Here is a 23,707-nt window from a genome sequence, read left to right as displayed (position 1 = left end):
TTTGGAGACTGCCCCATTAACTGAAGGACTCCATTTCTCCCTGCTGGAGGTTTAGTAAAAGAGAAGCCATTAGGCCTTCTACCTTCCATTGCCAAAACCAGTGACTTACTTTAACACTTCTTCCAAAACCATGTGCCCATGGATGCAGAGAACAGACTCCTCTTGTTTGGTTGTGGCAACCCCATCACAAGAGCAGCACTGGCACTTACCTCAATAGCAGTCTTTATTACACTACCTAGCACATAACAACGCTATTTGCTTTTATATTCAGTCTTAAGTTTTTAGGTACAGACATGCTTGGCTTTTCTTTTCTTTTTTCCTGTTCAATTAGAAATGGCACCTGGAGATTTCTTCCCAAAGAATAAATGGAACACTGGGTCAAGCAACAGTCATTTATTTATTGACTTAAACAAGCAAGAAGTATCCTCAGACATAATGGCCACCACTTGAGCAATACAAATCAATATCACTGGAGAACAGGGAACATCTTTTCTCTCACCCCCCCATCCCAGAAGTAACAATAGAAATCCCAGGGCCCCTAGAGAAAAGAGAAGGAGAAAACTTATAAAAGGCGCTTAAGAATGAGCTGCAGAGTTGAAAGGTGGATAAAAAATAAAATAAAATCATCAGCTATTCCACTGTATCATACCACAGTCACCTCAAAACCAACGTTCATTGTTCCATTTCTACCAGGTACCGTGTATATAGCGCTGTTTAACAGCGATTTCAGTGTGTTATCAACTGTCCTCAGCTGAAGCAGAACAGCAGTTTTGTATGAAGATTTGAGTCTGCAGGTAGAAAGGTTTCCACAGAATATGACGCAAGTCTTCTCTAGTTAACAGAAAGGGGAGCGGGGCAGAAACAAAGCTCCTTTTAACAGCTACTGTACACCTGTAGCAAGGCATTCACTCTGTTGATGCTTCATTACAGCCACAAGATCTCTATAGAGTACGTCAGCACAACTCACCCCATGACGGTCTCTGAAGAACGTATAACTGCAAGTCATTTAAGTTGCAGGCCACTGAAAATCCCCACCTGCTACTCCCATGTGGGTGTTTTTTATTTCCAATAAAAAAACATGAGTGAATAAAGAAAAATCAAACCTACCGCATGCAAAACTATCATCGCTCATCGCTCTATCACTTAGTCTTCCTTCTAATGGCTGAAAATATGAGTAAGGCATTCCTCAGAATTAGAGAAAACATTAGGAAGCTGTAGTTTTGCAGGCAAAGAGACCTTTTATTTTAATCCATTCAAAGAACCCAAAATAGTCAGCAGGTGGCCACATCTATCCATGTTTCATTAAAATCACATAAACCCTAAGTACAAAAGCACCACTGATTATTGCTCTAGAAAAACTGCATGAAAAATCCAAATACGCACAGTAAAAACATCACCATATGCACAAGACTTAATTTCTTAAAGCAAGTGTATGGAATGCCGGTCCAATTTCACACATACCTTGCAATATTAAGTTGATATTTATATTACTTGGCAACAATGGGAATTCCTAAAAGCACTGTTATGAGAAGGGAAATGTTCATATACAGTTTAATATGTCAACTATCATCGTCCTAAAAAATTAGCATTTACAAAATACTTGATAAAAATATCTTTTAAAAGTTGTCCAAGAGGTACATAAAATCAACCCCAAATTTTCATGGTATTTCATTCATTCTTGTCACCTACAGATTCAGTTTTCTGAGCCTGCGGAGAAGAGAGAAAGGAATTAATTACTACATTAAATTGCCATTATGCCTCTAAATACCCATACTACCTTTACTCCTTCCATTTCTTATTTGCAACAGCTCATGTTTCGAACCTACTTCAACGTTACACTCACACAAACAAAACAGGTACATTCACACACTCTTCTTAATTCGTCAGACTCAGCTTTTCAAAAGCAATACGAGCCTTACCTGCCAGCTTCCACGCTTCATACTGAAAAGCACCACACTACTACCTGCTCCTATTCAATGCACACAAGTAGAATGCTCTATGGTACCCTTAACTTTCACTCTTTCAATCTGCCCTTTTACTGACAGTGTGCTGGGTGGGGCACCTCTGGATGTTGAAACACTAACAGCTGAGCGAGAGGTGTGAATCTGCAATAACATTATGGGCAATAAAAAGAAACATTATGAACACGCTATCGATGTCTGAAAGGCTGAATAATTAAAAAAGCACTGATTCAATCAGCAGGAGGTGTGTGTGGAAAGTACCTCTTCAGCTTTATTTTCACCATTTTCAGATGGTGTAGTACCTTCCTTTGCAGCTTCTTGCTTTTCATCCTTCTTCCCTTTAGCACCTTTGTTGGCCTTTGTTCCAGGTTCCTTCTGACAGAAGATTACAAATATGGGCATAGACACTGCATGAGTAGACAGCTCATCTACATCACCTACATCATTCTTACCCATTAAGTAACACATTTTAGCAACCTGCATGTGCTGGACTGAAACAAAACCAGATGAAGAATACATGGAAAATTTACACCACCAAAGTTATACACGTTCCTGAAATTCTTGGACAAAAATGTGCTGACACATGCTTCCTTACTGCTTCTATATACACGGAGCTATATACATAGCTATATATACGAAGATATATATCAATACGCAACCCAAGTATGGTATATGGAACTATACCGTTGTTATTCAGTCAAGCACGCTTTTAATTCATGTGAAAAAATAAACTGGATTTAATTAAAAAACAAGCATTTTTGTTGGTTGTCCTTTTGTTAGTCTGATAATATCTGTGATGTTCATTTCATGTCCACAGAAGAACAAACCGACACATTAGGAAGGTAAACACTGAAAATTCTATCTGCAGGAACACAAAGCAGAGATTTTACTGCAAGAAACTATTCTAATAGCTCCAGTTCCACAGAATCACAGTATAGAATCATTAAGGTTGGAAAAAGGGATCCTGAATCTGTATTATGTTTGGTTGCTTATTAGCAGGCTCAGAGAACAAATTTGCTGCTTTTTTGTTAAGGAGACTAAGATGAATAGATTCCTTAAAATGGGATCCAGTTTCAATTTGGGAAAATTGAGGTTTCTGTATTAAAACATTACCTAGAATTACGTCAAAAATGACTCCACTTGCCTGAAATCTATCTGGGATTTCTCTGATGTGACCTCGTTGGACTCCATAACACCACGCTCTCAATGCACACACAACATGTACCAGAAGATACAGAACCTACGCATTCCCTTCTTTGTAATAGAAGAGGGAAGCTCAAGAGACTTTCAGTTGATAAATTACAACGTGCTAGGAGTTGTGGAGTCTTACTTCTACACACTCACTTCGTATTCTGATACTTCCCCAACCAAGATACCAACACAAGGACGTGAAAAATGTGAGTGTGAGGAGCGCTAGATTGAATTTCCAGCAGTGTGCTTTTTTATGATAAAGCAATTGTTCTTACTTAGCATTCCTCTTGGGCACAAATAGATCTACGGTTTCTGAAGTACATGATTTACATGCAGAAATCCCAAAAAAGGTATTGCAGACACTAATAAAATTTTAATTTGACTGTAACTGGCCTAGAAAACCCAAGCCATTCAATTTAAATGCATTTAATTTCACCTTTAATTATAATCGTGCATTCTCAGCAATAGTCAGGCTTCAAGAAGAGATAACAGTGTCTCACTATGAAATGAAGTACTGCCCCTCTCGACAGCAAAACAGAATGGCACAGAGTAATCTCAAATCCTACTGTGGAAATCAAACCTGCACATTTCAGGAAAGGTGTAGGAAAGGTGAAGATTTTTCTTAAACTAGGAATTCACTATAAACTAACATAGTCTGCATATCAAACAGGCAAGACGGTTTTTGTTGAGGCCAGTAATGAGGCCAGGGAGGGGTGGAACCAAAAAGAAAAGAATGATCTAATTTGTGGTTTTTTTTTTTCTTTTTGAGGGGAGAACTGGGAGGAGGGCAGGCGAGCTGATGCCTCTTGCAAATACTCTGTGAATTCAACTGCTTGCAATGCAAAGAGGGAGTGTACTTGCTTATTATTGGCTACAACAATGGCAGCTAAAAAGAAGAGTATTTACCTTAGTGGTTTTCCTTGGCTTGGGTTCAGGTTTTGGTGGAGCAGGTTTCTAAAAAACATTTTTAGTTGCACAATGCATTAGATATATTACTAGGAAGCAACCACCCAACCTCCACTCAGCAGCTTCCCCACACCTCACCCTTTCTTACTTCCCACTCCTCACCATGCACCAAAAAAGACCAAAAAGAATTAATGTACCTCATCACCGTACACACATCTATTGTCATTAGCTCACACATCAAGGAGTCAAGGCAGTTTGAGGGTCATTCTAAGTCAAAGTCGAACATGGAGATTACAAGTAACTATTAAAAAAGCCCATCAGATACATTGCAACAGAGAAAAGGAACTAAACCCAAACACTAGTGGCAGCATCCAACTAAACCCTGAAAGGACAGACTTTTCCCATTTCAGAGAGCAGTTGCATTTCCGCAGCTAAAATCCACCTGCAAAACAGTACTAAGTCAGCATCACACGTAACATACAGTGTTGCACTGAGCTGGGGAAGAATCATCTCCTGAAATTAAGAAAATGCATTTATATTTAGCTCTAGAGCTCTTAAATAGCCCTCAGCAAGAATAAAGATGGAATCAAGTAAAATATAACAAACCTGTTTTGTCTGAGAAAGCACGTGCCTAGAAAAGCATACCCCAAGAGCTGTTACACATACTTACTGCTGACAATCTTGCTGATCGTCTTGTGGGCTACAGAAAGGGAAAAAAGAAAGGAGAAGGCATCTTTATAGGATTACACAACAAATGGTATTCAAAGCAACACAGTTAGCACTTGTTTCAGGATGACAGCATAAAATATGTCCCTACCAAAACAGGTATCTATTGGCAAACACAACTCAGGGTTTCCTCAGCTTGGAGGAGCATTTTTAAGGGTCTGACTGATGTGGAAACTATAATTCCTGAAAAAAAAAAAAAAAAAATCATTGCTGATGTCAAAGCAATTATCGATATCTTAGCAGGGGGTTGTTAGAGTTAGGGTACTGGTTAGGCTGTGGTTGGACTTGATGATCTTTAAGGTCTTTTCCAACCTGGGTAATTCTATGATTCTAAGTCTACTGTCAATATGGTAAAACACTATTTTTCCCCCCTATTTTACGAGTGCTTCTGAATCCACTGCTGCTCTAGGAAACGTTCAAGAATACAACAAGCTGGGCTACCTGTGCACTGAAACTTTCTCAAAAAATACTGCAATTTCTTACATATTTAGAATGATGTCCCTGTAATCTGTTTATTATTTGTAATAGCCAGTAAGAAACGCTATCTGACAAACAGCAAAATAAAGATAACATCCTTTCCTAACAGAAGTGAGAAAACTCCAAAACACAAAACTTAGGGGCTTCCACAGCTGCTCCCCACACTCAGTTCAAGGGTCGGGCAGACAAGGCAGCTCCTTGTGACCTCCTTTGCTTAATTATTATTTCAAAAAGGAAAGAAGAAAGTCAAATGCTCTACTTTACTTCTACCTTTCATAATCACCTTACTTACTAAACTTTATTTCCTTCTGAACTTTCTCATAAAGTTACTGAATGTCAGATAGACCTTAAAAATGCTTGTAAGATCAGTAGTCGGGTAACAGTATTTTTTGTATTCGCTAAAACAGATGAAGAACCCACAATCCAGTTATACGGCATGGTTAGCAAACACCATTAAGGTTTGGCCCATGTCATAAAACTGGAATCTCACTTGTAATGAAAATAAAGAGACAATTCCCTTGTAGGAAATATCCAGTATAACACAGCTGAAAAAGTAAATCAAAAGTACCTTTCTGATCATGTGTTAAGCATTTAAGTTGAGCTGGAAAAATAAAAAAAGCCATGGCTCCACATCACTTGTAAAAGAAAAAAAGCTGCTGTTAACATCCAAAGAATGCAGTAATTTGTATTCATTGGAGCCATTTAATTATCCTTCATGGAAAGTAGTAGTGAAAAGACAGATCTGAGTTCAAGAGAATAGAAGTCCTGTCAGAGAACACCTAGAAATACTTTTAGCCATCAAATACATATGTGACATTAACCAAAAAATGCAATCCTCTCCTTTCCTGGAAGTTTATGATACCGACTGCTGGTTAAGCAAACTAGCACTACTCTGAGAACAGATTAAATAAGCTGTTGCGGTTGGTCTGGTAATGAAAGAACTCCTGGCTCGAGGTACCTCCTTCTACAAATCTGTTTTCACAACCAATTATTTCTATCCCTCACTGTTTGGGCACTGAATTGTGATGTTAGCATTTCATTTTGCAAGGGTAAGATATTGTTTCAGATAAATTATAACATCTCACGTAACTCCAACCATTTCAGTTTCACGAGTGGCTTTATATATGGTTTGCACTGTCATAAGGAACTCAGCACAGCCACCGCACCTCCATTTCCTTGAAAATGCCTGACCGGTAAATCATTTTAATTCCCATTTGGAGCTGGTACATACGTTGTGCTTTCTGACTACAAGGAATTCACTGCAGTCAGGTCGGCAAAGGCAACATTGCAACGTACTTCATGTACTTCCCCCTTCAAATGGTCCTACCAGGACAGAAACAACCAGCATGCTCTGTATGACTCTAGCAAACATCCATGGAAACTGCCTATGAAATGGAGAAGACTCAAAACAACACTTCGCACTTTCCTGTTGCTCCAGATTCTGGCAATCCACCTTGCATACTTTCCAACCAAGATATTTTATACACATCATGTGTTTAACAGCCCCCAAGGGACATTTTTCTTTTTCCCATACATTTGTCTAATAACCTAGTCAACTCATTTACACTATCAGTTTCCATAACATCCTGTGGTAATGAGTTCCATAAGGCAAGCATATGCTGCGTGGAAAAGAAAAACCTCCTCCCTTCATTGTCTTTCTCTTAAGCTCGCTGCCTCTCAGCTTTGCTATATTCCTCCTGCTCCTGGGTTACTCCCCGCCTTTCTCTGTGTGACTGATGACTTTACCACATGGCATATGAAAAGTCAAGAACATGGAGTCTGCTGGATTCCATCAGAAGGGGGTGTAGAGCAGCAGCCTTCCATGTGCCACTACCCTTCATATGGTTTTCCTTCTATCCTTTGTAAAGATGAGCCTAGAAAACTTCATTGGGTAGTTCCCCTTTAGGTGCCCACTGTGATACTCTCATACTTCCCACTCTGTCCTCATTACTGTACCCACACTCTGTTTACCTTCCAATTAAAAAAAAAATGGGCATCTTCTAATAACTACTCATTGTTTCTACAATCTCTCCAATAGCTGATTACTGACACATCTTCCCCTGTTTTAATTTGCATTTTTCCACACTGAATTTGACTCATGTTTTACCCCATATTATCAGTGAGATAACATATTTCTCAGACTTCCTCGCTTCTGACTACCCTGATAATTGTTCATAAACTTCAGCCAACTTTGTCATTTCTCCACCACCCATTCTCCTAAATCACATAATGAATATACTCAGCAACACAAGCCCAAATACAAATGTCCTAAATAACCCACCAATAATTCTCCTCCATTATGGAAATGAACTACTCCTTCCCTATCTCTTCTACCTTTATCTGCTATCAGTTGTTTAGAAGTTAATCCCTTAAATCCACGCAAGCTCATTTCCCCTAAGAACCTGTTTGGGGAGCCTTATCCAAATGTGCTCTTTATATGCAAATAAAGTGGCATAGTGACTGATAGAGCATTTATACACCCATTGTCTTTTACACAACCAGGTGAAGCAGCACTTTACAAAACCCGTGCTGAATCTACTATTATACATCCATCCACACGTACTCATTCTACTGTTTTTTATTTACTAGTTTTCCAAGTCAGACTTACAGCCTTTGTTTTCCCGAATCCCTTATCTAAAGTACTGGGAGCGTTTCATCACTTCCAGTTACCCTGGCACTGGGGCCAATGCAAGCACTAAATTATGTCTTGCGTGTAACAGTTTGGCAGCTCCATAGCTGGGCTGCCTACATCTCCCTCTCCTTGACAACATCCTCCAAATATTACACCCATGGGAAATGGCTCCGCTGTAAGAACCTCTGTAAGAACCTTCCACAGCAAGAGCTTCATTACTGTATTTCAGCTTCACCGGCCTGATGGAGAGTCTGGTCCCTTCCTCACGACTTTCTATCTCTATAAAAGTACCTTAAAAAAAAACATTCCCTTCATTTTGCTATTCAGTCATTTTGATGAGTGGGAGGGTTTTTGAAGAATGGGCATGCATTTCTGTGAGCCTTTGGTATGGTGTATCACACAGCTCCTCTGCCACCTGAAACCGTTAAACAATTTAGCTGCTCCTTTTAACAGGTTACCAATATTAATAAAATTCCTTTCCTTGATGAATTGGTAGAGTTTACTTGGATTTACACTCCTGTCAGCATAAAGAACAACTACAGGTTCATTTTTCTATGACTAATTCCTACAACATAGCGTGCAGCCAGGCTCCACCCCTACCAGTCACACAGCTGAATTGCCTTCACCTGTGCTCCTACAGCTGACTGGGTCCTTTCCCCAGGCGCTCAATCTGTGGTTCAGGCTGCGAATCAATGATTCTCATACACCTCTATTAACACCACTGCTGTCTTCAGAGCCTCTCTGATCTTCCTGAACAATCCACTGCCACTTTTATTATTGTGGTCAGATACCTGGCACAATTTTTATACTACGTACTTCCTATCTATGCATGGCTCAGCAGCCAATAAGGAATTCAGCTGCAGTTACTAATATTATTGATCTAGGTTACAAGTACCACATGTAATAATGCCATTCTATAACCAAGGAACTGTGGTTTCACCCTACATGTTTTACTTTTCTGTCCCTTGAAGAAATTATATTAAAAATTGGGCAGAGAAAAACATTAATTTGGTGCAAAAGGGCTTATATTTTTAGTTGGCCTTTCCATGCTTTGCAAAAAAAAAAAAAAAAAAAAAAAAAAGCAAAACAAAAACCAACTAACTGGTTCTATAGGAAATTCCAAAGGAAGATATCAAGTCCTCCCACATTTCCTTTTGTCTCAACTATTTTTATTATTTTTTTTCAGGAGCTCATTTAAAGCCCTGTTATTTTTTGAAATATTTTGACATTTTCCTGGCACCATCTTTTCCTGCTAGATTGACCAACAACCAGCTTTGCAAACCACAAAAAGTAAACTTTCATCAGACTTTTTCCCTGTATCAGTACGCCCAAATATTTACTAGTTCATTTGAATATTCACCCATTCTTCTTCTCAAGGTCCTGATTTAACCTGGTCTGCTACAAAAGATGTCAACCCAGGAAAACATACTCCTCTACCTCTCTTTTTACATTCCCATGGCAGACAAGCTCTAGCACAGCTTACAGTAGTGGTCAATATACCACCTGCTGTCTCCTTGCCCTTCCTGACTGAGTTTACCATGCCTTTAAAAGAAATTCAGACAAAGAAAACACACAAATGCATCAGCTGCTCCTGTTCAGAGCCCAGTATCTTAACTCAAGACACCATTTGATCAGTCACTCATGTCTGAAAGTAGTGTGGCTGAGGGGTGTGCATTAACCCCACTCGCCAAATCACTGGAGACAGTGACACACAGTTTCACAGCGACATCCTATGCTGTTGCCTTACCACAGCTTGCGCAGAGAAGCACTAAATTCATTTTGTGTACTAAAACCAGATTATACTACATAATCTACAAATGCAGCTCACTTCTAGTTTTAAGCAAACTGCCTTTACTCCTCCACTGAAATCACCTTGCTGGAGTGGCAGAGCAATGTATGGTCTTCTGATATGCAAGGCTGCAGATCTCCAGTTAAATAAACACATGCCATAATGAATTAAAACAAACAAACAAACTGAAAAGGAAATACACTTGCCTCTTGTTTAGTTACTTTTGCTGCATCCTTGCCTTCAGCACCCTCTGGAGACTGAAAGAAAATATTAAGTCAGCGCTTTTATTTCAGAATTAAAAACATCCAAGCAACAGCAAACAAAGATTACGGTGAAGATTCTTCTTTCTATATACTGCAGCAACTTAAGGAATACAGTAAGCAACTTACAAGCACCACTGTACCAACACCATTCTAGATTTTCCAGCAGGAATAGAAGGACTGATCACCACCAGGATTGTAGGCATCAGATCATGCAGCATACATACCATCATCCCTCAGTAAGCTCTCCAGCCAATTAACCACAGCATCTGCAGGCCGCAATGGGAGTCCCACCTCATCAGTGCTTGGAAGCACAGCAAGTATGGACTAGAAACCCGAGGTTTGCTCTACGAAGACTTTGGAAGTCCCCAAGAAAGTTGACATGTTCCTTTCCAAATACCAACTTCGGTAGTAATGAAATGAGGCGAACCAGAAAACCCCAGCATTACTGAAATGAGTGATTTATTTATCTCCTTTACTCTTTTTGTGCCTCAGGCTCACTCAGCTGGAAGCTGTAACAGTATCTTCCCCCCTCATCTCATCTCTCCCATCAAAACAGTAAAAAAAAATAAAATAAAAAAATCAGTAAAGCACCAAGACTTCAGCAGGAAAGCCAGGGACAAGCTTAGCAAAGACTCAGCCTGATCGATCTAATGTTTGTCTGCCAAAGGTACCAGAGAAGCACTGCTAAAAATCCAGCTTATGTTCTTTTATTTACAACTCAAGCTACATTATTTTACATTTTGCAAACGACATGGCTTGCACCTAGATGCAAGCGATTCATAGGAAAGCAGCAAACAGCAGCAGCTGGAGAACTACAAGGAAGGCATGTGGTTAAAAAAGGCATTTAACAGGCAGCAGAGAAGGCACCGCGGTGGCCGTTCTGTGTTCCAATCAGTACAAAAGCAGTCCAGTTATCTTCTCCATCCTCCCTTCAATCCAAACCTGCCCCAAACTGCCCCTAGGTTTGGACTAGGAACTCCTCAGTCACACACTCCGGGTTTGCAGCAGCTGACCACTGTCACTGGGTGCTAACATCCTTACAGAACGGTATTTTCAGCTCCCCGCCAGAAAACAGAACGTGACTTTGTTGCCGAGCTCTCCTGACAGAAACGAAGCATGCCACAAAAGCAGCTGGTTTAAAAAAAGCCGAGGAGCGACCATCTAAGTAGCTGGAACACAGCGGGAAGTTAAGCTGCGTGAGCAGAGCAGCGCAACTCAGAATAGCAACAGCCCGGCATCCAAAATGGAGCCTGGCTGGCTGCTCCCTGCGCCACGCAGCCTCGCCAGCCTCCCGCAGGGCTGCTCCGGGGCTGCATTCCTCAAAGCCTCTCCGTTCGGTCATGAAAGAGCTGCTGCAGCCTGACAGTGTGCTGCTGGGAGCACAACAGACAAAACCGAGCAGCTCCGCGATCAGTCAGCGAGCCTCGTTCCTACAGCTTCCCTCTCCTGCACACAATATGGTGCAGGCTTTGAGCACAGCCTTTCTCTAGCTCGTGGATTCAGAACACCTGCTTCTCCCATATGAATTTTCTCAAGTCTAACAAACTTGCTCTGCACCCATTAGAGGGAACTGAAATAACATCCTTGCCATGTTAAGTACTTATTTGTATAGAAACTCTCACAAGTTTTATAATCTCCTCACAGTGGCCAAGGAGTTCACAATTTATAGGGGTAGGGACAGCAAGACAGCACAATTCATTTCTTTTGGAAACCAGGTGAAAAGCTCACTGTAAACTGAAACAATTCCCACTCCACAATCAGGCCGGCTTACCCTGTTTCACTTTAGGAACTTCAGACCTTTGAAATAGGGATAAATCTTCACCACAGCCTGCCACATGCCAGCAGCCTCACAGTGATGGCCAGGAACAAACCCTCACCCTGCAATACTGTACAGTTAGCACACAGTAATTTACTCCATTGTCTCAGCACTAATGAAAGCCATAGTCATACAATCTGAGTTGGAAGGAACCTTTAAAGGTCACCTAGTCCAACTCCTCTACAAAGAACAGGGACACCTGACCTTGAATGTCTCCAGGGAAGGGGCATCCACCACCTCTCATTGCAACCTGTGCCAGCGTCTTACTGTAGAAAACTTCTTCCTTCTATCCACTGTAAATCTGCCCTCTTTCAGTTTGAAACCACTCATATGCCTCTGACAGACAGAGCAGTTTAAGATGTCAGTATTACTGCTTCACAACTGATCTTAAAACCATTCACAAAGCTAACCACAGAACAAAGTCAAAGTTTCATGAAAATACTGTTAATGGATCCACAACCACTGTATTCTACTATGATACATTACCTAACCTAGCCCAATTAGGTTAGCTAATTACTTCAGAATTCCCTCCATTGCAAGAAAATCTGAGAACAGTTCATAGAATGGAACTGTAGGATCACAGTCTGCTCCCTTTAGTTGGAAGGCCACTACCAGGTCTCCCCTGAACCTTCAGTTATGGAGGCCTAACATTTTTCTCCCCAGCAGGATGTGCCCAGTGACCATCTCCAAGGCAGACAGGGGCCGTACCACACTCTCATATCATCTCACAGACGGCCCCTTCCCACTGCAGTCACCTCAAGTAAGGCACTGCAGGCCATGTGTGCTCCCAGGCCTTGGTTCCCCAGCAGGCCACAGAGCTGCAAGGGAGACCACGTCACAAGGAGGGCAACTGATCCCATTGAAAACCAGCCTGCTGCTTAAACAAGTGTATAAGTCTTATAAATCCATTTGCAGATTATAGACCTATAGCCTTCCCTGGCTCCAGCAGAACCATCTGACTGCACAGCTGCACAAACAATTGAGCCAGTGCAGCAGGCAGGAATGAAGCAGTATGGGGCAACTGCAGGCAGGGACTCTTCAAGCAGTCAGAGACACCAAAAACTTGTCAGGCTACGATATATTTGTTAAGGGAGGAAAAGGAATTTGTTTTCCCCCCTCTGTGAGTTCCATTAAGAGGCTTCAGCAAATCTTGGCTGGCATGGATCTCCATGCAAGTTTCTGCAGCAGGGATCAGAGATTTGCACATGCACGTATCTGGGCTGAGCATGACTCCCAGAGAACGTGGCATGCCACAGCTCTTTGTTCACTGGAACAGGCTGCCCAGGGAGGTGGTGGAGTCTCCTTCTCTGGAGATATTCAAGACCTGCCTGGACACCTACCTGTGTGACGTGGTGTAGGGAGCCTGCTTCGGCAGTGGGGTTGGACTCGATGATCTCTAGAGGTCCCTTCCAGCCCCTACAATTCTGTGATTCTGTGAACTCACAGAACTTCTATGTAGAAACCACTAAAACCTTCAAGTCCTCATCCCCAGCTCTTCCACAGAAACCCTTCCTCATCCTCTGCCCTGGTGACACATTTCTGGAGGAACTCTGGGCTCAAAGCAGCCAGCCATGCTATGAAACCCATCTTCTTGGCAGGATGTCCCGCATGAGGTAACGCCACAGCTTGCCATGCTTCACTTACACCCTGCTCACATCGAGCACACCCTGGTTCCGTGCCTTGCACTGTAAGCCAGCTGGGGCAGGAGTGTGCACACTGCAAGTCTGGTGCTGCAAGATGAAGGAGCAGTGCTGGCAATGCACCACAGGGAAGAGCACAACACGCCTGCATTATACTGGAAGCAGCCTCTATAGCCTGCCATGCCTGACACTGCATGGTTGCCTACAAGAGACAAGGCAGACAGTCAGAGAAACTACAGATAAGGATAGAGATAATAGTGCTATGGGTTTTTTTGGTTTGTTTGGTTTTTTTTGTTTTTGTTTTTTTCCCAGACACAGAGTTACACAGAAGGCACAGCAAAGGAGTTGACTGGAGAACTATAAATATGCTTTTGACATTTAATCCAATAGCAAGTTTTAGGTTCAGATGACCACACATTGTGTCATGCCTCCATTTGCACTACACACTGGCAATACAGCTGCAAATTGAGCTGCAGTTAAGCTTCATCAGATCTGTCAGATCTGCATAACTTCTATACCACAAGGCTAATGTGAAGGGCTGTAGGCCAGATTCCCCCCTGCCTATTAGCAATCACTTGTTTCAACCAGTTGTTACAGGTCTTTTTTCCCCCTCCATTTCTTATTCTGGGACGATCTAGAGAATGTTTTTGAGAGGACTGGGCAAACAAAGATATATTAATAGATTAACTCAGCATTCAAGAAAAGTAAGGGAATCTTAATTTTGAGATTGTTTACATACACATTCTTGTATTTATTTCAGCAGCTGTGAGGTAAACACAAGAACTGATGCCTCCATGCAGCAGGATGATACAGTGGTAACTGTAATGCCAGCATCATTATAGAACTGTTAAGTTGAGAACAGAAAACTAGATAACCTTGTTGAGAAAACATATCACTGGACAAACAAGCAAATTTCCTTCTCATTATTGTTCTAAAGGCCGGATAACCTCATAGAGATGTACTACAAAAGAAAGAAAGAAGCAAACAACAAAGTGTCAGTTTCTATATCAAAGCCCTGCAATATAAGCAGGATTTGATGTAAACACAATTACCCAAAGGAGTCAAGTTAGTGAAACCCATCTGAGAGAGCCAAAGGCGCAGGTCTGAACCTGCAGCCACCAGCTTCAGGATAAATATTTTTGTAGATACTGAGTGGATTGAACTATATGAAGGAGCAGACTAAAAGCACCAAGAGCTCAGGTACATGAGAAGTAGCAGTTGGTACAGCAGGTTGCTTGTAAAATGAAATAGATGGCTCATTCTCTGAAGGATCATATTACTAGCCGACACTTAATGCCTCAGCTCTGATGGGACAGGAATTAGTTCTCTCATATCCTTGTAAAAAGCAGATACCAACTTCCTAACAACCACCACGTTTAGAAGTTAGGAAGGCGGCAGGCCCTAACTGTCCCAGCAGACGAGCATTCCCCACAGCAGTTCCTCCCCTCCTCGCGAGCTGTTCTGCTCAGCCACACCGCAATACGCCGCCCGCGACGGGACTGCCTGGAGATACTTTCCTGGCTCACTATCCCAGCTGCGATTTCCATGACGTAATGCTTTGGTTGTTCCTCCAGCAACTCTTTTCATCCACCAAAACACGATAAAAGCTTTGAACCAAAATGACAGCAGCAGGGAAAGGCAACGTATTGAGTCCTAAGCCTTATTGTACCGTCATTCTAAAATTGCCCTTCCCTTCCTTCCCTGTGAATAGAGCTCCGCATTAGACTAAACTCAGTTCACTGAATCCTTTACCCATACACGCAAGATCTTCTAATTATTTCCATCTTCACAGCAGCTCTATATTTTGTGCCATTCCACAAATGTAATTAAAATGCTGTTTATTTCTTGGTTTAGATTAAGGAACGCTCTGCGTGTTGACTAATTCGGCACCAACCAACTCCCTCAACACCCTTCTAACCATTGTTTCCTCATTCAGCTCCTGCAGCATCTTATCACTGACCTTTGTTTATAGCTGGTTCTTTGATCTGTTTTCAGCTGATAAAACTGTGCTTGCTGCCAAGGCAATAAGAACGAACTCTGCGAGCGGAACTAACTCACCCTATCAAATGCCCAAAGAAATCAAGTGGTACTCTCCTTCTAACACTTTTGTTTTCCCCTACAAAAAGCCTGGCCATGGTTTATCCAAAAAAAGAACACCAAAAACCAAACAAAAAACCAACTACGCCTGTATTATGATATAGTTAAGTATATCAATCTATAATCAATCTATATTATGTTATAATCAAGTAATTCTGACCAATCATGTATGAAGCGCAGAACCATTTTGGTTAGCAGCTGCATCTTAAAAATATTCATCAAAACTAATATCTGGTTTGGACTCTTCCAAACCAAGAGGGTTTTTCCTGTATATTCTTTTAGTATTTTCTTTTTTTTTTTTTTTTTTTTTAAGTTCTGCTATGCAGATTGCACTAAGAAGGTGGGGGGACACTTACACATCGTTTATATAAATGCACATATAAAAATACACATAAATACATGTGCATACAAATTATACATACATGTATAATCTGTGCAAATTGTACATGTGCGTATACATACACACATAAGTCCTGTTTTGTGAGAGGCTGGAAGCTGCAGGTTCCTAAGGATTGTCAGCATTTAGAAGTATCTGAAGACATGTATGACAGAGTAACTCCCTCCTGCTCCAGATACAGAACTACCAAGTTCTGTTTTGCTACCTGTACTACATCAAACACAGACTCCCAATGCAAAATAAATTAAAAAAAAAAACAAAACACCAAAACAACAAACAAATATAGTCTACATAATGTTTTTTCCTCTTCCCTTAAGGAGCATTACAGCATTAAACACTAGAATAGGCTCCCCAGGGAGGCGGTCAAGTCACCGTCCCTGGATGTGTTTAAGAGCCGTTTGGATGTGGTGCTCAGGGATATGATTTAGTGTAGTGTTGTTAGAGTTAGGGTACTATGGTTAGGCTGCGGTTGGACTTGATGATCTTCAAGGTCTTTTCCATCCTGGGTAATTCTATGATTACCTGTGCCTATTAAGAGCCGAATATTTCATTTTCTAACCCTTTGGGAGAGAATGTTGAGGTCATGAACTTCTGAAAACACAGAGCACACCAAAAAGTTTAAATAAAATAAAAAAGGCCATTAATATCCTCTGCTATTAATATGCAGCTGAGGGGGGGGAGGAGGAGTGAAAAAAAAACACAGTTCCTGATCAAAATCTCTGTTGTTGATTAGAAATTCAAGCCAAATAGAGTAAACGTGCATCATTTTCTCATGCATTCTCTGAGAGTGTAGGAACACAGCCTGGTTATAATCAAAAACAGTAGGATTGGGGAAAAGAAAAAAAAACCCACCAAACTCATGTTATTACATTCCTTAATTTTTAAACAGGTAAAATCTGTGAGATAGAAGTCAGAAAGCAATTCAGGCCTGGAACACTTCTAGATACCCAAAACCATCCACAATAAGTACTTCACTTTCATTGCAGATGGAGGTTTTGCTATTCCCACTGAAAATGAGAATAACAAAAGACTGACCGATATAATTTAAGACACCACTGAAATTCAGTGCAACATTTGAAAGGTCTTACAACTGATTCGGTTTTTGCTTTTTACCCCATTTACTTGCCAGAGTTGTGTGATTTGGGGAGGGACAAATGGCTTAAGAAAACATAAGTAATACTTTCAGTATTTGCCATTTGGAGCCAGTTTTCTGAATATGATGTTTTCTGTCTGTACCAGCAAGAGCAGTTTCTAGGGGTTGCAGCTCAGATTTTACCAGCAGTGCTGTAATTTGCAACAGTTCCTTCCTCAGCCACCGAAGTAATTAGCTGTGTTTTGAAAAATGCAGATCAGCCACGGGAGCAGCAAGGAGAGCACATCTGAAGTCATTCCATATCCCTCCAACTCCGCTGCTGAGAATTCTGACAGCTAGTGAGTAAATTCATTGAATCACAGAATGGCCTGGATTGAAAATGACCACAATGATCATCTAGTTCCAAGCCCCTGCTATGAGCAGGGTCACCAACCACCAGACCAGGCTGCCCAGAGTCACATCCAGCCTGGCCTTGAATGCCTGCAGGGATGGGGCATCCACAACCTCCCTGGACAACCTGTTCCAGTGTGTCACCACCCTCTGTGTGAAAAACTTCCTCCTAATATCTAACCTAAGCCTCCCATCTCAGTTTAAAACCCTTCCCCCTTGTCCTATCACTATCCACCCTTGTAAACAGCCGATATTCTTGTCTCGATATTTGCTTAGCAGCATTACTGCCACCATCAAGTAAAAAGGCAGATTCAAAGAATATGATGGATGAAATTCAACCATTAATATCATTATTTCTGCAGCCTCCCAAAGCTGCTGCAAGCGAGATGAAGCTGATAGACTCGTGCAAGCCTACATGCACAGAGTTGTTAAAACCTTAAAGACGGGGCTTTGAAGCCATTTCTATCTAAATGAAACTGATCAGATCTGCAAATCTAAGCACCAAGTACTTCTAAAAAATAAAATATTCCATCTTCTCAAAGACAGAGATTAATTAAATGATTTTCAATGCAACCAATTCCTGAGAATAGCCACACCTCTAACAAAGAGAATAGCGTGAATGGCAGAAAGGCGTGACAGCTCCCCTCCCAGAGGATGGAACTGTGATGAAAACAGTACCATAAAAAGAGCCCTTGTTGTTGCAGCTGCAGCTAACTGGTGCCATGGACCATCCCGCCCCGGGGTGACAGCAGCAGGTCCCCAGGTAAAAGGCAGGCACTGAAGGTGTAATTGCTACAATGCCTTCGATCCACCAAGCTCTTCTGTTCCAGTAAGAGCTCCAGTGGGGTTAGTTGCAGCGTGTTGCACTACTGCAATAGAAGAACAGAGAGCTCCACAGCCAACCTAAAAGCAGCTTTGAATAAAGATAAAACTTCCAGAGGAGGCAGCTGGGATAAAGAATCACAGAATTGTAGGGGTTGGAAGGGACCTCTAGAGATCATCGAGTCCAACCCCCCTGCCAAAGCAGGCTCCCTACACCACGTCACACAGGTAGGCGTCCAGGCGGGTCTTGAATATCTCCAGAGAAGGAGACTCCACCACCTCCCTGGGCAGCCTGTTCCAGTGCTCCGTCACCCTCACTGTAAAGAAGTTCTTGCGCACATTCGTGCGGAACTTCCTATGCTGTAGTTTCATCCCATTACCCCTAGTCCTATCCCCACGCACTACTGAAAAGAGACCAGCCTCACCACTATGGCTCCCACACCTCAGGTATTTATAAACCTGGATAGAAGGATGTGGCAGAGGCAAGAATGTTCTACTACAAAGAAAGAACTGGCAGCTCTCCCCAACTCCAACAGCACACAAATAAAGGTCATCAGATACTCAATTTCCAGCCATATAAATGCTCTTTGCTACCACTAACTCAGCATTAGGACAAGGAAGAAGGCTAAGTGGGAAGAGCTGACACATCTAAGCAGACCCAGTAAAACTGGTGCTGTTGGGAAGGAGCACACACCATCTTTTAGAGTAGACAGATCCTAAGACTCCTGGGGAACTGCCTTTTATATTTGCTTTTATATTTGCTTTCTCTGTTACCAAGTCCTCTTACTCTTTACTATAAGAAGACAGGAGCAGTACATCCAAGTTACAGGAGCAATCAATTGAAAGTTGGTCACCAAGAGACACCAAGGGGAAAAAATAACACAGTGAGTTTGACACATCGACAGTGCAAGGATACAATCTGACCACTGAGTTGTTCAGATGAGCACCAACTAATGAATTAAGGAATCCTCACTGCTCTCTGAGTTAGGAACCGCGGGGACAGTTCAAGCCAGGCCAGTGTGATGAATGCTGGCTGCCTGAATTTGTACTGACTGCTGTTAGGGAGTGCTCTGCCTGTCCCAGCCAACCCGGCCTGCCATGGAGCCAGTTCCACTCTTGGTGCCAGCGAAATCAGAACAGCATATTGCTCTAGCCAAAAAAACCCACCTCAACTGCATCTCACAGGTCTAACCTGGAATTGCTTCTTTGGGGCCACCTGAGACCTATTTGTTGAACTGAAGTTCACTCCAGGAAATCCCACGCTCCCAATTTCACCGACAATAAAACTGATATAAGAAGATTTTATTTCTGAGTGTGGTCAGTAGCCTGCTCCCAGCACTGCTGCCCTCTAACAGGTTGTCACTACTTGGAATAAAACAGCAGAGAAAGTTAAAAGCTTTTCAAGATAAAAGAAAAGCGGTATTAAACCACACGGCATATATCAGCTACATTCCAGTTATACACGAGACTTTACATATATATAAATATATATGCATACAATATATACATAATATATGTTATATGTAATATATATTAATATATGTTATTATATTTTATATATTTATAAAAATATATACATTTATGGAAAACTGAGCAATGCTGATACTTCCATAACATGGTACGGACAGTCCCCACCGTCAATCTGAACCACTGTCAAGCTCACTTTTCATTTTCATTCCGCACTTCCCTAAAATCCCTGTATACAAAAAGATTACTTGCATCTGTTTGCGTTTGAACTGGAAGGCGATGGCTTCAAAGTAGCTTGTATTACTGGTAGCAACTCATGGGTATTATGCTGTACTGGAGTACTGGAATAGGCTCCCCGGGGAGGTGGTTGAATCGCCATCCCTGGATGTGTTAAGAGCCGTTTGGATGTGGTGCTCGGGGATATGATTTAGTGGAGGGTTGTTAGAGTTAGGGTACTATGGTTAGGCTGCAGCTGGACTTGATGATCATCAAGGTCTTTTCCAACCTGGGTAATTCTATGATTCCATGCTCCAATGCACCGAGCAGCATTATGACTTTTAATCAGTAATACAGTGAAAAATCTAAAAACACTGAGGATTTATTAACTCCAGCTGTATTTCAGCCTGATCTCAAAGAAGATTTGTATACATTGTAATCGCTACTAAATGAGTCAGATTTTTACAGAATTGTATAAAGCAATCAAACATTTTACATCTATAAAGCCTCGTTCGATGAGTTCGTAAATATCATAACTCTAAGACCCAATCAAAGCTCAAATTACATTAATATATCTCTTTACAAGCTATTTTAAATAAACCCTGGATAAATATATGCTGCAGGTATTTATTAGCCCTGCAATATCATTTATTGCAATGTAGCACAGCAGCATTACTCAAGCACATATTTTTTTTTCCCAGTGCTACTCAACACTGCTACACTGTTTTCCATCTAAGTGTACCACAGGCAGATATAAACCTATCTTTTTTGCCTAGTTTTCATATGAAAGTTTTGATCTGACTTCTCTTAGCCCCAAGGTCATAGAAGGAAGAAGGAGGGTTTGGTGGCCCTACCAGGCAGGAGGGTTGGAACTTAATGATCCTTGAGGTCCCTTCCAACCCAGGTCATCACTGGATGTTCTTCCTTGCTCAGAAGCTTCAAAGCAAAGAGAACCTTAGCTGAAAACACACCGCATTGCACTGCAGGATGCCAAGCTCTGAAGCCACAACAAGGTTCAAAGATGTCATTAAAAACAAATAATGCTGGATCTAGTCCTCCCATCTGACTCAACTCTAGGAGCGTTATAAGAACAACATGCGAGGCACAGGTCACAGTGTCTGCAGGTGGATTAACAAACAAACTGGATCCTTCAGGCATGCGGCCCCAAACCAACAGGTTCCATTCTGTGCAGGACACATAATCACCTGCCTTACTGACATCCCCAGTGAGGTACAAGCACCATTCATCTCTGTGCTGAACACATTAATGCTTCACAAGAGTGAAGAACAGCTCTTCGCTTTACTGCACAGCAGCCCTGCCCACAGCAAATGGTTGGAACCAGATGGTTTTTAAGGTCCCTCCAACCCAACCATTCTGTGATTCTACGGTTCATCCTCAGCCATCTTCACTGGTACAGTAAGAAGGTTTCCAGTATGACCCAAGAACTGATTCCAGTTGCACAGGCAACCAAACAAACCACATCAACCCATGTCAGGGTGTTCACGCTACTGATACCACAGCAAGCAGTGTGGTTAATCCCACACCAACATGCCATCCTTCTTGTGAAACACAACATCCCAACCCATCATTACAACACACAGGGAGTGCAGAAATCTGTCAGGAAGGGTCCAGAGTTCAACCTTCTTCTGTCTGAGAGCAGCATTTACACCACCTGAACACAGGAAGGTTTTCCCTTTTACCAGTGAACTCAGGGACCAGCGATACACCCATTGCAATGCCACAGCCCCCCAAGCGAGGACAACTTGCTGTCACCACTCATCATGTTCACAGAGAGCATCACGCTGAGATGCAGACACTGACTGAAGTTTGCAAAGAGATTTTATATATAGCTTCACGTTCACTGAGCACGCTTCGTCTCCATTGCTCCAACCACACACATAAAATTCTTTAATAGCCTTCTAAGAATGACACGTTCTCCTGGACTTGTTACTCACAGACAAAGTTTCTCTTAATAAACATTTCACCGTGGACAATAAAACCTGACAGGAGCAGTTCCCTCTGAGGAGGGCTGGCCTGCAGCCCCAGCAGCGAGCTCACAGCAGGCAAAGGGAGCAGTGTGGGAAGGTTCTCAGAGTTGCACTGTGTTGCCCCATAGGCACAGGCTCACCTTCAACGTTTTTCTACAGAAAAGCACAGCAGGACAGAAGGCCCGTGTGAAGGTGCAGTGCCATGAAGGCAGGAGGAATGCCCCATGTCCTCCAACTTCAGGGTGGGGCACACAGCCGCCGTCAGCCCCATTTGCACAGCTGGGACAGGATTGCAAGCTTGGGGCTGAAGAACTCAGGTGCCTCACACGCAAGCACCACCCACACGGAGAACTGAAAGGTTCTTCAGGCATCATCAACCTGTAGCTTTACCCAGAGCGGTGCTGACCGGCCATAGAGGTACCCGCGGACCCCTCTGGGTCAAAGCTCTGGGGCTGACCCACTTGACACACAGGGCCGCGGTTACCTGTTAATGACGCACACGGCCGAGCCCCCAAGGCGGGGAGGAGCCCCCGGGGACAGCCCCAGCACGGCCCCCCTCTCCTCAGCGCCCTTCTCGCAGCCCCTCGCAGCGGGGCCCCCATTGCCGGGGGGCTGTGTGCTGTGTGCTGTGGGCTATGTGCTGTGTGCTGGCTCCCGGCCGCTCCCCCGGGAAGCGCCTCCCGCTGCCCGCCCCCGGGGCGTGGAGCCGCTGCCGCGAGCGACCGAGGGACCCCGGGCGGGCGGGATCGGCGCCGCGGTGGGCACATACATACATACATATATACACACGTACATATATACACACATACATACATGGGGAGGTGCGGAGGGAGCGGCCCGTTCGGAGCGCGGCTCGTCCTCCCGCCCCCCTCCCGTTGCCCCCCCTCCTCCCGGAGTTGGCAGCGGGAAACTCCTCCCGCAGCGCCGCGCCGCCTCCCCCGCCCCGGCCGGGAGTTGCGACCGCCGTCTCGCCCCCCCACCCCCCCCATCTCCGCCGGGGCCGGGGCCGACACCAGCCCGGGGGAGCCGAGCCGGGCGGGGACGGCGGCCCCGCGGGGAAGGGGGGCCCCGCAACAGGCGGCGGCGCCGCGTCGCGGTCGGGGCGGCCGAGGGACGAGGCGAGGCGGGACGCGGCGTTACCTTTCTCTTCGGCATAATGTCCCCGCGGCGCTGCCAAAGTCACGCGGCGAAAGCGGCGAGCGCGGATCCGCCCGACGGCGCTGGCGGCGGCGGCGGCGTCGCTGCTGGTGCCCGCGGCTCTGCCCGCACCCGCTGCCCGCCGCCCCCGGCGCCCCGGCAGCCCCCACCGCCAGCGCCCGCCTCGCCGAGGGGGCGGGCGGAGCGGGGCAGCCCCGGCAGCTGATTGGCCGCCCGGCCGCGTCGCGCCCCCCGCTCCGGAGGGAGCGGGCTAATCAGGGCCGGGCCGACAGGGTCAGAGGCCGGGCGGGGGGCGAGGCGGGAGCGGCGGGGCCCTGAGGGGAGCGGGGACGGACGGAGGAGCCGGGAGCCTGAGCGCGGCCTGGAGCTGGGAGCGGGGGGGATGAGAGACTTCCTCACTGCTGCCTTCCTCACTGCTGCCTTACGTGCCCGGGTAAATCAGCTGCAGTGACGGCGGGACAAACAGCACAGCTCCAGGATGCACTGTCAATGTTCAGCAAAGTTTAAGCACCAACAAATCTCTTGTTAGAAATAAGATATAAATTGTAATGAGAAAAAGCACAGTGCCTTGCCCCCAGCGTGGAAGTACCCACGGGGCAACCCAGGCTCCACAGTCCCTTCTGCCCGGCACCCGTGGGGCTGTGGCAGCTGCAGGCCTCGTCCTGCTCTGTACCTGCT

The 23,707-nt window shown here is 43.9% G+C and overlaps 1 protein-coding gene across 4 annotated transcripts; it reads right to left on the bottom strand.

The window, feature by feature from the left end:
- Positions 1–378: 378 nt before the first annotated feature.
- Positions 379–23,185, bottom strand: HMGN3 (high mobility group nucleosomal binding domain 3). 4 transcript variants are annotated; one of them, XM_015859020.3, is made up of 6 exons: positions 23,012–23,185; positions 9,889–9,939; positions 4,729–4,758; positions 4,059–4,106; positions 2,223–2,336; positions 379–1,707 (listed from the first exon to the last, which is right to left on the bottom strand). In XM_015859020.3, exons 1-6 carry the CDS (start codon positions 23,024–23,026, stop codon positions 1,669–1,671), a joined length of 297 nt encoding a protein of 98 aa, XP_015714506.1. In that variant the 5' UTR covers positions 23,027–23,185; the 3' UTR covers positions 379–1,668. The 4 variants fall into 4 exon arrangements, with proteins under 4 accessions (XP_015714506.1, XP_015714508.1, XP_015714507.1 ...); XM_015859022.3 differs by having other exon boundaries at positions 2,264–2,336; XM_015859021.3 differs by having other exon boundaries at positions 2,223–2,333.
- Between the last annotated feature and the right edge of the window lie 522 nt (positions 23,186–23,707).

The sequence above is a fragment of the Coturnix japonica genome, chromosome 3 (assembly GCF_054131305.1).
Source record: "Coturnix japonica strain WE chromosome 3, WE-NBRP24, whole genome shotgun sequence".
NCBI lineage: Eukaryota > Metazoa > Chordata > Aves > Galliformes > Phasianidae > Coturnix > Coturnix japonica.
The sequence above is the reverse complement of the archived record's forward strand: the minus strand, read 5'-3'. Positions and strand labels throughout refer to the sequence as shown.